The sequence below is a fragment of the Halichoerus grypus genome, chromosome 15 (genome assembly GCF_964656455.1).
Source record: "Halichoerus grypus chromosome 15, mHalGry1.hap1.1, whole genome shotgun sequence".
NCBI lineage: Eukaryota > Metazoa > Chordata > Mammalia > Carnivora > Phocidae > Halichoerus > Halichoerus grypus.
Window position 1 is genome coordinate 16,788,390 of NC_135726.1, and position 12,892 is coordinate 16,801,281.

At 40.8% G+C, this 12,892-nt stretch overlaps 1 protein-coding gene and 1 non-coding gene across 3 annotated transcripts in view; both read right to left on the minus strand.

Moving 5' to 3' along the window:
* Positions 1-4,785: 4,785 nt before the first annotated feature.
* Positions 4,786-12,892, minus strand: part of UTP4 (UTP4 small subunit processome component) — a 34,360-nt gene continuing 26,253 nt past the window's right edge. For both annotated transcript variants that reach the window (XM_036089401.2, XM_078062517.1), the window contains 5 exons: positions 12,283-12,389; positions 11,249-11,344; positions 8,718-8,903; positions 6,834-6,944; positions 4,786-4,987 (listed from right to left, as the gene is read on the minus strand). In XM_036089401.2, coding sequence (XP_035945294.2) covers positions 4,871-4,987; positions 6,834-6,944; positions 8,718-8,903; positions 11,249-11,344; positions 12,283-12,389 — 617 coding nt within the window. In that variant the 3' untranslated portion in view covers positions 4,786-4,870. The remainder of the gene's footprint in view (positions 4,988-6,833; positions 6,945-8,717; positions 8,904-11,248; positions 11,345-12,282; positions 12,390-12,892) is intronic.
* LOC118533925 (U7 small nuclear RNA) lies at positions 9,578-9,639 on the minus strand. The gene has a single exon (XR_004916427.1). It is a non-coding gene; the product is annotated as a U7 small nuclear RNA (small nuclear RNA).

Below are 12,892 nucleotides of genomic sequence, written 5' to 3' on the forward strand. Positions count from 1 at the left end.
ACCATTTGATTCCAGGCTTAAAAGGCAAATGGCCAAATTAATTTCGGTGACAAACAGATCTTGTGTAAAGCTACATTTCGGCTGAAAGGGAGTACGTATTGCCAAGAGTCCGTCAAAGGAAAGAATTAGTGGATCTGGGGTTTGTTCCAAGGTTTGAGTGTTGTGTAATTTCATAAGGAAGGAGGGCCCCAGGCAAAATTGCAGCCCTTAGCAAGCCTGAAGGTCACCACCACAAAGAGGGCCTGATGCCAGAGGAACAAAAACAAGAGCTGCTCAATTACTACTAAAGAAGAGACCAAAGGAAGAATGAAGCTTGTAAGATAACCAATCCAACATCCAACTTTGAAAATTTATCCATGCGTGACTCTTTCCCAGTTAGAAGACAGTGAGATCAATTGTCCCTTTCAAAGAGCAGTACTCCATTGCCTTCCAGGAGAAAGATCCTAAAACGTCTTTTTCTTTCTAACACAAACATGAAGTGAAAGAGGGAAAGGTGAATATATCCTTTAGCTGATGCAAGCACATTTGAAAATTCACCCCGCCAAGATAAATCACTATCTGCAACCCACAAAAATGGATTAACTATTTCATGCGTTAGGACTAGAAAACCCACATCTGCTAACCACATTCCTAATGAGAAGCAGCTGGTGACAGTTTTGTAGCTCTGTGACTTTCTTTTTAGGAAAATATTAGCAAGGACATACTAAGCAGAAGGTTAGTTTCATTGAATCCACTTAGTTATGGAAAATCACCAGTGTTTTTTATTGACAGTCATGGAAATCACACACTTTGCCATGAAATTCAGATAAGGTCCCCAAATAAAAATCCCTTTTCCCTCATTACGAGTTCCAACAGAATTTTCAGTGCCTCACCATAAGACTTGGAGTCTGGCAGTCAGCTTCACCTCTCTTCTTGCACAGGGCATTAAACCCCAAATCGTATTTATTGATGCACACTGTTTTTAGGCCTTTCGTCCCATAGCTTCAACTTCCTCCTGAGTCGGTTAATGCAATTACAGGACATTGGAGGGATCAGACCCCTTTGAGAATCCGTTGCATGCTGTGGGCACGTCTCAGACAAATGCTCACTTATGCAAAGTATTCAGTTTGGGGGCTCACAAAGCCCCAAAAGCCCTTCCATGGACTCTTTAACGGGCTGAATTGTGTCCCCTCAAAATGTATAGGTTGAAATCTAACCCACAGTACCTCAGAATCTGAGTGTATCTGGAGATAGGGTTGTGGAACTAGCGGGATAGGTTATGCTCTCTCTTGCTTCTGGCTTTTGTACCGAGAACGATTTAGGAATGCTTTTCTTCCCCCTTTCCCCTTGATCATTACCACCCAATTCCAACTGCTAACTCTGCTGGTGAGGTGCCCCTTATCTGTGCTCATCCCTAATGCAGCCTCATTGATTTACTTGTTCCTTTTCCCAACGAGGCTGTGAAGTTCTTGAGAGCTGAGATCACCTTTCACCTGTTGTTGGTGCTCAGCAGATAGCAGGCACTCATAAATGTATGTTGAGTATTAAGTCCTGTAACTTCCTAAAGACAGGACTGACATAAAGCTAAGCCTTAATATCCATATCTTTGCTGTCCACATACGAAAGTCACTAGCCACATGCAGCTATTTAAATTAAAATAAAATAAAATTTAAAGTTCCATTTCCTTTGTTGCAAGAGCTGCATTTTAAGTGCTCTGCGGTCACATGTGGCTAGCAACTATCTTACTGTACAGCACAGATACAGGACATTTCCACCACCACAGACAGTTTATTGGACAGAGCTGATCTGTATATGAAAATACCTTGGACTATGAAAAAAACCAACACATGAGGAAAAAAAGGAAAAGAGGTTATGAATATGCAATTTACAGTTAGCTCAACAGCCAAAACACATAAAAAAAAAATTGAGCAATATCTTTAATAAACAGACAAAATGAGATATTTTTTCATTAGATGGGCTACAACTAAAGTCTACCTCTACACTAGCAGAGAGTAAGAAAATGAGTACTTTCAAACACCGTGGATAGAAACACAGCCAATCCAAAGGGCAACGAAAAGTGAAAGATGAACTAGCAATTCTACTCCCCGGAGAAAACACCCCCACAGGAGCATTACCCCATGATGTACTAGGCTGTTCATTACAACACTGTATGATTTACACACAAGACTGCCCACAGAACGCAGTCTTATAGCTAAATCAAGTGCTCATCCAGAGCGAGAAATGCTTAAGCACCTTCGTTGCAGCCTGAGATGGAAAATCCGTGGTGTATCATGCCTGCTATTCACATTTACAACTGGGTCCCTACAACCAAGAGACAGTAGGGGAAACAAATATAAGAATGCCGCCTTGGCCTCTCATGAACTGTTGTGTGACCATGGGAAAAATAACATCCCCTCTTGGTCTCCATTTCCATGAGCATAAAAATGAGGCCAGAGGCACACGGTTTCCTTCACAAATCTGTTTCCTCCACCCCTAACCCCAGCAACAGTCGGAACAGCTCCACTTTTATCTGTATCATATATTATGGTTCAGAATAATGTCCCATTTAAAGAAAGTTTTGATGCTTAAAAAACCACCGAGCTAGGTCTCTTGCTTCCAGTATTCCAAGATTTTAGTTTCTCTCTAAATTACTGTCATCTCCAGGGTAGACGGTACATTATCCATTCAGAGATCAGATTACCAACTACTATATGAGAAAAGTGAATTTTTAAGCATTTGAGTCAGGTTAGCAAAAAAGACCTTTCCTAGGCAGTCTCAGATCAAAATATTTCTGTAGAGTCCAGGTAGGAGCCATAGTCTGCAAAATACCCGGACCACAAACATGCTGCTTCTAGGTTACACAGATCCCTAAAAGTAAAATCACCCTGGAACACATGCACTGAAGTGTTCCTCTCATTTAATACTGCTTTGCCTTCCCTTCCCCCAATTTCTCTAACTTGCCCCAATCAGTTTCTGCTTCATTTGTATTCAAAGTTCCTCTACTTAGGAAGAATTTCAAGGCTCAAAGATCTTACTTCCCATACCATTTATGGAAATCCAAATCACTGGCTGGAAATGCTGCAAAGGAATGCTTTCTACTTTCAAAACTTTTACTTCTTCACTCATGATCTGTGAGCGTTTTCGGTCAGAATTACACCCTCCATAATTCACAAGGTTTCAGAATATGTTTAAGTAAATCAAGTCTTAAACTAGAATCCAGTTAATAAAGACTCTCTGAATTTATAGCTCTCTTCAGACAGTGAAAAGCGAGTTAATATTTAAGGCATCCTAGCCTCCCTCTGGTCATATGCAATGAAGATCAGTAACTGGAACTTTGGTTTCAACCATGCAAAAGAAGCCCTAAAACATTTCTTAGGAAGGGAAGGATCTTACAGTCTACTGAAAAGTTGTAATAGTCCATACTAATGCAGACCGGGAAAATATGCCTCACTAAGGAAATTTATTCAAGTAAGAAGAAAGGAAAATTATTTTACACAGAGGGCCCAAAAAGCTGCAGTTATTTGTTTAAAGTACTCCTATTATAGGAATGTCCATGTCTATGTGGATTCCCTATATATATGCTATTAGATGTGATTTTCTCTTGTTAAAAAATAAACAACTCATATTACCGTAAAAGAAACGTTAACAGGCAAAGCAGAGAAGTAGCATCCACTATAAACCTTGTTTTATCTGTTCCCTCCTAGCAAACCTGAAACAGGCTGTCCTTTATGTTATAAAGTTCTCTCTTATTACCTCTCTGTTAATTCTCTTCCCACGTATCTACCTTAAATTCTCACTTTTTATTTGCCCTTTCCAGACTGGAGGATGGGTTCATCTTAGCAAAAAATGTTTTTTTGCCAGCATTTTACTCATGATGTTATCAGAACTCATATCCTTCTCCGCATCCCAAAAACAAACAAAACCACACATACTGGGTTTCCACAGGCAGGCAGGCAACACAATACATTCATTGAGATGGGAAAGAAATCGATCTGCTCGGTTCAGGTTAACTAGAGTTCTTCACCCTCTAATTTAAAAGATCACATTAAAACTAGTCAGCTGATAACACCCATGGGAATAACAACGTCAAAGCAAGTAGAAGACAGAAAACGTAAAATAGATGGCAGGCTTTCTGGTTCCATCCTCCACTCCTACTGTTAACAAAATCCTTGCCCAGTGTTTCTTTAATCTTTGAAACTGGCACATATATATATATATATATATATATACATATATATATATATATATATATAAAACATAAAATGACATATATGTTATATATATCACTGTATGTATTTATTTATCAGGTGAAAGATGGTTAATGAGACTGATAACCCACAGCCAGATTTTTTTCCCTTTAAATAAAATAAAGAGCTGAGTGCCAGAGGCCAAAGGCATCAGTTTTTGAGACGGAGCACTGCAGTTAAAATTCTTCCTTGAAACAAGGCTTATGATCACTATTGGTAGTGAGGCTATCTTGAGTGAACAAGCACAGTTTGCCTGCCCTCTAGGGCAGTGGTGGGCAGGTCCCCAGGCCTCTGCACTGGCTGCAGGCAGGAGGCTGGCAGACAGTGAAGGTCATCGGCCCTCTGAAGCCTCAGGCATGTGTGAGGGAAGAGAAGTACCATCTTTTATCCCCCCTGAGACTGTGGTCTAAACAACAGGACCCTGACAAAGTTGGATGAATTTGTACCTGCTTGGAACATTATCCCAACTACAAATACCTTGGAGTTTCCATTCACTGCAGTCAATGAAGGGAAGTCACTGTCCATTATTTTGGAAGATAACATTCATAATGACTAGTCCTAAAGAATAACTTTGTTTTATTATCATGATTTGTGAAAACAAACAGGGCAGACAGTTCAAGGAAGGACACAGACAGTGCCCTATTTTAGGTCCCAAATTTCTTCTTTTTGATGGGTGGTGGAAGCTGAGCGATGATGTCATCCAGGGGCCGTTCTACTGCAACCAGTGTTCTTTCATCCAAAAGATCCATGAAGAGCAGAGGCTGTAGAGAGATGATAATGACTCTACCAGGAGTTAGGCTCCAGGGCCAGTCCTGAACAGACGGACTAGAGCTAAACAGTCAGCTTAGTTCAAGGCTGAAGGGATCAAATTTCTTTTCTTTTTTTTTTTAGAATTTTTACTTATTTATCTTGACAGAGAGACAGAGAGAGAGGGGACACAAGCAGGGGGAGTGGGAGAGGGAGAAGCAGGCTTCCCGCTGAGCAGGGAGCCCAATCTGGGGCTCAATCGCAGCACCCGGGGATCATGACCCGAGCCGAAGGCAGATGCTTAACGACTGAGCCCCCCAGGCGCCCCTGAAGGCATCAAATTTCTGACAATCTTCCTTCCCTAGGACTCAAAATGGGTGGTCAGATTGGGAGGTTTTTTTTTTAAATTTATTATTTATTATCCCTCCTCTATCTATCTATCTATCTAAAGTAATCTTGGGGCGCCTGGGAGGCTGAGTCGGTTGAGCATCTGACTCTTTATCTCAGGGTTGTGAGTTCAGGCTCCACGCTGGGTGTGGAGCTTACTTAAAAAAAAAAAATCTCTACACCCAACATGGGGCTCAAACACACGACCTTGAAATCAGGGGTCGTATATATGCTCTAGTGACTAAGCCAGCCAGGTGCCCCAAGGTTAGAAACTTATCTTCCTTTTTTAAATTAATTAATTAATTTAAAGATTTTTAAATAAATTAATTAAATAAATTTTAAATTTATTTAAATTACATATTTATTTAAATTATATATTTATTTATTTAAATTAAATTTATTTAATTATATAAATTTAAAATTAAATAAATTTTAAATTTATTTGACAGAGAAGAGACACAGCGAGAGAGGGAACACAAGCAGGGGAAGTGGGAGAGGGAGACGCAGGCTTCCCGAGGAGCAGGGAGCCCGATGTGGGGCTCGATCCCAGGACTCCGGTATCATGACCCGAGCCAAAGGCAGACGCTTTACAACTGAGCTACCCAGGCGCCCCAAAACTTATCTTCTTTTTAAAGTTTTTTTTTTTTTTTTAAATCCTTATACTCAATGTGGGGCTCAAACTCACAATCCTGAGATCAAGAGTCACATGCTCTTCCGACTGAGCCATTCAGGCACCCAAAGGTTGGGAACTTTTAACTGAATTCACTAATAAAAGATTTCAACAAGATTTTTCATGTTTTTCTATACAGAACATTTGTTCTCTAATTTCTTAGGAATCATTAACCAATGGCTTTGGAGCCTGAAGTCTTGGAAAACAGCAAGCTACAAATGCAGTAAGAAACTAATCATACTTAATTAATTTACAGATGTCCCTCTTTAAAAAAAATAAAATAAAATTCTTACAGACCCCTGAGAAAATATTCCAGGACACCCAAGGAACTCTAATCTGAAAAGCATGAATAGGGAACTTCCAAGTTGGCACAAATAGCTTGTAGTATCATAAGCTTAATGAATATTTATTTCATATACAGTGAAAAGCTTAGCCCAGAAAGGGAAGTCACAATAAATTCAATGACTTCCACTTGCTTGAAATTTATCTTGTGGAACATTCTCCAATTAGAAGTCACATTTAAAGGCCAGCTTCGACACAAAGATACCACCCAAGCTCCAACATAATTTCTCACTACCTATGTATTTCCTTTTGGGTAAGTATGATGTACATGCCTCTAATATACTTAGGCAAGAATAATGAAATGCAAACATAGGAACAGACATCCTCAGAAAGGGACTTGTCTCCCCAAACCAGGTTTTCTGAATATAAAATGAAGGTGCTCTTGTCTGCCTATTATGGAGCTTGTTACATTTTGATAATATCCCAAGGAACCATCTAGAATATAATGCAAGATGTTTTACCTTATATATCTTAGAAATTTTAAAGGCATGGGCGGTACGCCTCCTGATAACATCTGATTCGTTCGTGGGAGGAAGTGGATTGTAGAGTAAGGTTTTGTCATTTGGAAGAGGCTAAAAAGACAAAGACATACTGTTTAAATCGTTATTTTTATTGGGCTTTTCCAGAACAAAGGACTATAGTGATTTTTCAGGCAAACACCACCCTTTCAACCATCATATTAGACATGACTCTCCTTACTTCAGGAAGAAAGCCGTAGCCACTTTTCCAGCTATAGTGTAGAGGACAGGAGTATGAAGCAAAAAGCGTGGTACTCTAGTACAGCAAGATCAAAGGGCCCAGCTGGGGCTTCTGGCCAGGCTTGTCAGTAATACTCTGTGAGACAGGAACAAACTGGCATGTGCAGGAACTTAGCCCATGCGGCTCTGCTTTCTAGACTATTCCCCCAACCAGATCACAGACAGGCCAAGTGACTAAAGTTCTCCCCAGGCCAAAACCGAAACACAAACCACCCCCACTGATCTCACTGACACCTCGAAAAATGGCCTCTGGCCAAGCAAGTGATATTTCATCTCTGACTTCCTTGGGAAATAGCTCTGCCCAGCATGAGGAAGTGATGGACTTATCACCAATGCCTGACAAAAAAATATGGACAGCCCTGGGCTGAGTTACAAAGAGGCAAGCGAGTGGGAGGGGCCCTTCCTGTATCACTCATCCTGCAGAAGGCACTTGTCAGCCAGCTCTGTTTCCCACGCCCAGAGGACACAGGGCCTGCGACATGAGTTCCAGTGACACATCATGCCCACCTCCTTGAGAGCCATCTGCTGCTTTCCCCTCAGTTCCTTCCACCCCCACCCTCACAGATAGACCAAAGCCCTGCGGGTTGGTTGTAATCTAAGCCCAAAGTGCATTACAGGCATGGCCACAGCTAATACTGCTCCTAGGAAACGAACTACCTGCCCAGAGAAGACAGGGAAATTGCGGTGAATCAAAACAGCAGCTGGTAGAGGCTGGAATCTAGAACTGAAAAAAATGCTCACATCCCACCTAAATCACAGCCATGAAGAATGGAATTTTTCTTTTCTTTTTCTTTTTTTTTAAGATTTTATTTATTTGAAGGGGGGGGGGCAGAAGTAGACTCCCCGCTGAGCCGAAAGCAGACTGAGCCACCCAGGCGCCCCAGGCTGGACTTTTTTCAAGACATTAAGACCAACTCTTCAAGCTTACAGATACTGTTTCAGCATTTTCAGGCAAGGGGCAAAAGTGGTTAAAACCTCAGCCTGTGTCTCCTTTAATAAAACTATGTTATTCAGTCACCCCAAGGTGCAAAGGTGAAAGTGATTCAGCCAAATCAATGGTATTCTCCATGAGGGTTACCTTCTGAATACTGACCTAATCACTTTCCTATTTAAGTTTTTTTTTTTTTTTTTAAAGATTTTATTTATTTATTTGAGAGAGAGAGAATGAGAGAGAGCATGAGCGGGAAGAGGGTCAGAGGGAGAAGCAGACCCCCCGCTGAGCAGGGAGCCCGATGTGGGACTCGATCCCGGGACTCCAGGATCATGACCTGAGCTGAAGGCAGTCGCTTAACCAACTGAGCCACCCAGGCGCCCCTATTTAAGTTTTTATGTTCACAGGCAAAGCAGAGAAATCCTCCAATCAGCAAAAACCAGGATACAAAGGCCTGCCCCTACCCTGGGAGCCTCAGGGGCCTGGGAATGAAAATGAGGAAATTTGCAAAACAAAAATTCCTCTCCTCCAAATAATAGGTCAGGAAATTTTATTCTGATCCTCCTTTCTCTTTGTACTTGTTGCTTTAGAACTTGAAAATTCCTAAGTACAAAAAAGTCAGTGTGAGCACAAAATGGTAGTGGTGAGGAACTTACCAATGACTTGTCGATGATGCAGAACATGTATGCATCATGGAGAAGGATGTGCATTGGTCTCTTGGGATGAAAACTGATGTGTGTGATGGGAGTATCCCTCTGGAGCCAAAGGTAATGAAAGCCCTGCTTCTGGATGGTCCGGCTCCACTCTGTATACTGTTTGTCCGGGATACTGTACTCAAATACCTGAAAAAGGATATGGTACACAAGAAATGCAGGCTGGTACCCAGAAAAACTGGAATGTATCTCTTATTCCTTACCAAAAAATATCTATACAAACCCTGACTGTATCATAGTCAGCCTTATGCTTTCTACTTTTTTTTTTTTTTTTAAAGATTTTATTTATTTGACAGAGACACAGGGAGAGAGGGAACACAAGCAGGGGGAGTGGGAGAGGGAGAAGCAGGCTTCCCGCTGAGCCAGGAGCCCGATGTGGGGCTCGATCCCAGGACCCTGGGACCACGACCCGAGCGGAAGGCAGATGCTTAACGAATGAGCCACCCAGGCGCCCCTGCTTTCTATTTTTAAGTAAAAAAAATTTTAAGGTAAATGATAGAACATAAACAATTAAGTTAACACAGAAAGATTTATAGTGAAAGGTCACCCTGTCATCTGACATCTCTCTTCCCCAAGACAAGAGCAGTCTATTTCTTACTTACATCTTTTCACATCTTTTATGCATACAATACATGCTATTCTGCATGTTGCATTTTTTATTTAGCATTATGTCACGGAGACTGACCCATGTATCAGTAACTGTAGCTATATATCACTCTTGCCCCCTTAAAGAACATATAATAATCCATTCACTTTTTGGATGTACCATGATTTACTTATCTAGTCTGTTTTGTTTTTTTTTAGGGGGTCTTCCGGTGAGAACCGAAAAACCTGCTAGACAAATCCTAAAAGAGCTGTAACACTTATCTAGTCTGTTTAACAGACACTTATTTCCAATCTTTTACTGCTACAAAGCTGCAATGATTATTATCTCTGTCTTTCTGCACCACTCATACATCTACAGGAAGAACTCTTCTTTTTCTTCTCAAAGATTTTTTTATTTATTTTAGAGAGGGAGGAGAGAGAGAGACAGAGAGTGAGAAAACGCATGTGTGCACACACAGCAGGAGGTGCAGTGGGAGAGGGAACCGCAAGCAGACTCCAGAGTGAGCACAGAGTCCGACACAGGGCTCCATCCCACGACCCCGAGACTGGACATTTAACCGACTGTGCCACCTAGGCACCCAAGGAGAACTCTTAAAACTGGAACTTCTGATTCAAAGATTATGTGGATTTAATTTTTTTTTAATGTATCTCAAAGTGTCCTCTAAAGGGGTCATACTAATTTATCCAGTGTACCAAGTGGTGTTTCCCTATATCCTCACAGCATTTCCTATTATCAACTCTACAGATCTTTGCCAATCTAACGGGTACAAAAATTTCCCACCAGGTGTAATGACTGAATACCTAAGGGACCAAATGCCAGAAAAGGACATCAGGTGGACATTATGTGTGACAAAGACAAGGATATGGCTTCACTAATCTTTCAGTTTTGGGTCAAGGACACAAACCCATGAAACCAAAATCAGAGATTTCATTTTCTGGACAGAACATTTATGTGTGTGCATACGTTAGTATAAAAACTGCTTATCAAAGTAGCAAGCATCATTTGCCCAGCAATCTACTTAAATGTGCTTCTCAGATCACGCTTAATCTTTCCAACAGCTCAGTGAGGAAGGTATTATACCCATTTTACAGATAAGGATATATAAATATTGGTCATTTCACACAATGTGTTCCATTTCACAATATCTGTAACTCAGATATTTTAAAGATCTTCTTACAACCTGGTACGGAAAAAGCACTAAGCTACGCACTCATTTTGGTAACTGTTACCTCCATTACAGGTAACAGATTTCACTAGGACCTAATTTCCTTATCTGTAAAAGTGAAGGCAAATTACATGATCTTTTTTTAAAGATTTTATTTATTTATTTGACAGAGACACAGCGAGAGAGGGAACACAAGCAAGGGGAGTGGGAGAGGGAGAAGCAGGCTTCCCGCGGAGCAGGGAGCCCGATGCGGGGCTTGATCCCAGGACCCTGGGATCATGACCTGAGCCGAAGGCAGACGCTTAATGACTGAGCCACCCAGGTGCCCCAAATTACACGATCTTTTAGTCACTTCCAACCTCAAGATCTTATTCCATCCCATATCCAGTCTAACACCTGGTCCATGTCATCTCTAGTCTAAAAACAATCAGTAAAATGAGTACTTCAAAATTCTTCCTCCTTCCTGTACCTCTTTACTCTGTAATCTCAGAGCTTCATCATTCCATTGTGCCCAACAAGCCAAAGGATATTACTGGCCTATAATATACCCAGGCTACACGTGGAAACTTTACTTCACACAGGAGAAAACTACCTGCATATCATCCAATATTTTCAAACAAAAGCTCCTCCATAATTGTCATTATCTTAGCTTCTTAGTTACTATCCAACAGAAAGGAATTAGAAAGCCCTGGAATCTCTTACCTGCTGGTCAGAATGAGCAATGACAAGGTTGTTGGTATTGGGGGCAATGGCCAGAGCAGTCACAGGGAAATTATAGGAAGGTACGGTGCAGTGAAGCTGGGAATAAATAACAGACACAAAAGACAACTCTATATAACTTCTCTCAGGAAAGACTGGATGGTCTAGGTCTGTTGTTTTTAAACAGGAGTTCTATGGAAGTTCCTAAAAACATCAGGTAGTACCCCTAAACAATAAACCTTAATTAAAAACAAAAACACGTTTAACTGCTTACAAAACTGACAGCATTTGCAGAAAACTTCAGAGTAAAGCTTTTGTTACTATCTCTACATCTGTATGAATTGCTCACAAATATGTCATTGATCAAGCAATCTATAGCTCTACACTATAGATTTAAAAGAAACTAATGCAGTTCCAAGACATGTGCACTACTACACGGGGACACTCTTAAATGCCAGGCAAGGCTCAAAGAGCAGTACATGCTTCTGCCATAATGTCATAAAGATTAAGTTATACAGTTAATAAGCAAACTCATTAAATGTTGCAGTTTGGTATTGTTCTATAAATGCTTGATGCTTATTGCAAGTTTTTATAATGAAGATGAAAACTTGTAAAGGATCATTAGTAATTCAATGTGTGAATGACAAGATCAATACTAATTAGTGAAAAGTACTTTCCTATTCCTCTGTCAAACTTCTGTTTAATTTAAACATACCTTGAGATTACAAGGCAAGCTATTAAAGGAAATTGTTACTAACTGCCACTATTCATCTGGGTAAATTAGAATTTTCTTCCCCATAATATAGAAATAACCTGGATGTGAATTCATCACCCATAAATCCTTAATTTCAAATTTCACTGTTCCCACTGATTTTAATGTTGCAGATTACAGTTTTGGGGCTCCAAACAAAACAGGAAAAATTCTTAGTTTAGAAAAAAAGGAGAGCGTAATAATTTGCCGGGTCATACCAATCTGTCTTGAGTCTTGTTAACTGTTAACTTCCTCCTGTTTCCTACTAATTAAACCCCATGCTCACCTTCAGATGTTTTATGTTGTACACATGGACTCCAGCACTGGTACCTGATGCAGCTAGCCAATTCCCATCCGGACTGACTGCCAAAAGACACATGGACTCCACCGTCCCTGTGCAGACAGAAGTTAAGTCTCTGAATTCAGTGTCCACATCCAGCCTTAGCCTGAGATGATGGCAAAAGCCAGTAAGACTTTTACTTTATTATTACTTTTTTAAGACTTTATTTATTTATTTGACAGAGAGAGAGAGACAGAGTATAAGCAGGGGGAGCAGCAGGCAAAGGGAAAAGCAGGCTCTCCACTGAGCAAGGAGCCCGATGCGGGACTCGATCCCAGGAGCCCCTGGAATCATGACCTGAGCCGAAGGCAGACGCTTAACTGACTGAGCCACCCAGGCGTCCCCCAGTAAGACTTTTAAATCACGACTGGATAATTTGATAGTTCTGCAAATAAGTTCTAGACATCAGTCTACTATTTTCATTTCATTAGCCATCCTTCATGTAAAGAGGAGCCAGAGATAAACCTGAAGGCATCACTTGCTCAAGCCTGAGTGAGACACTGCCTACTACAGGAATGGAGAATCAAGGTAGCAGTTGCCTGAAGTATTTTAGTTG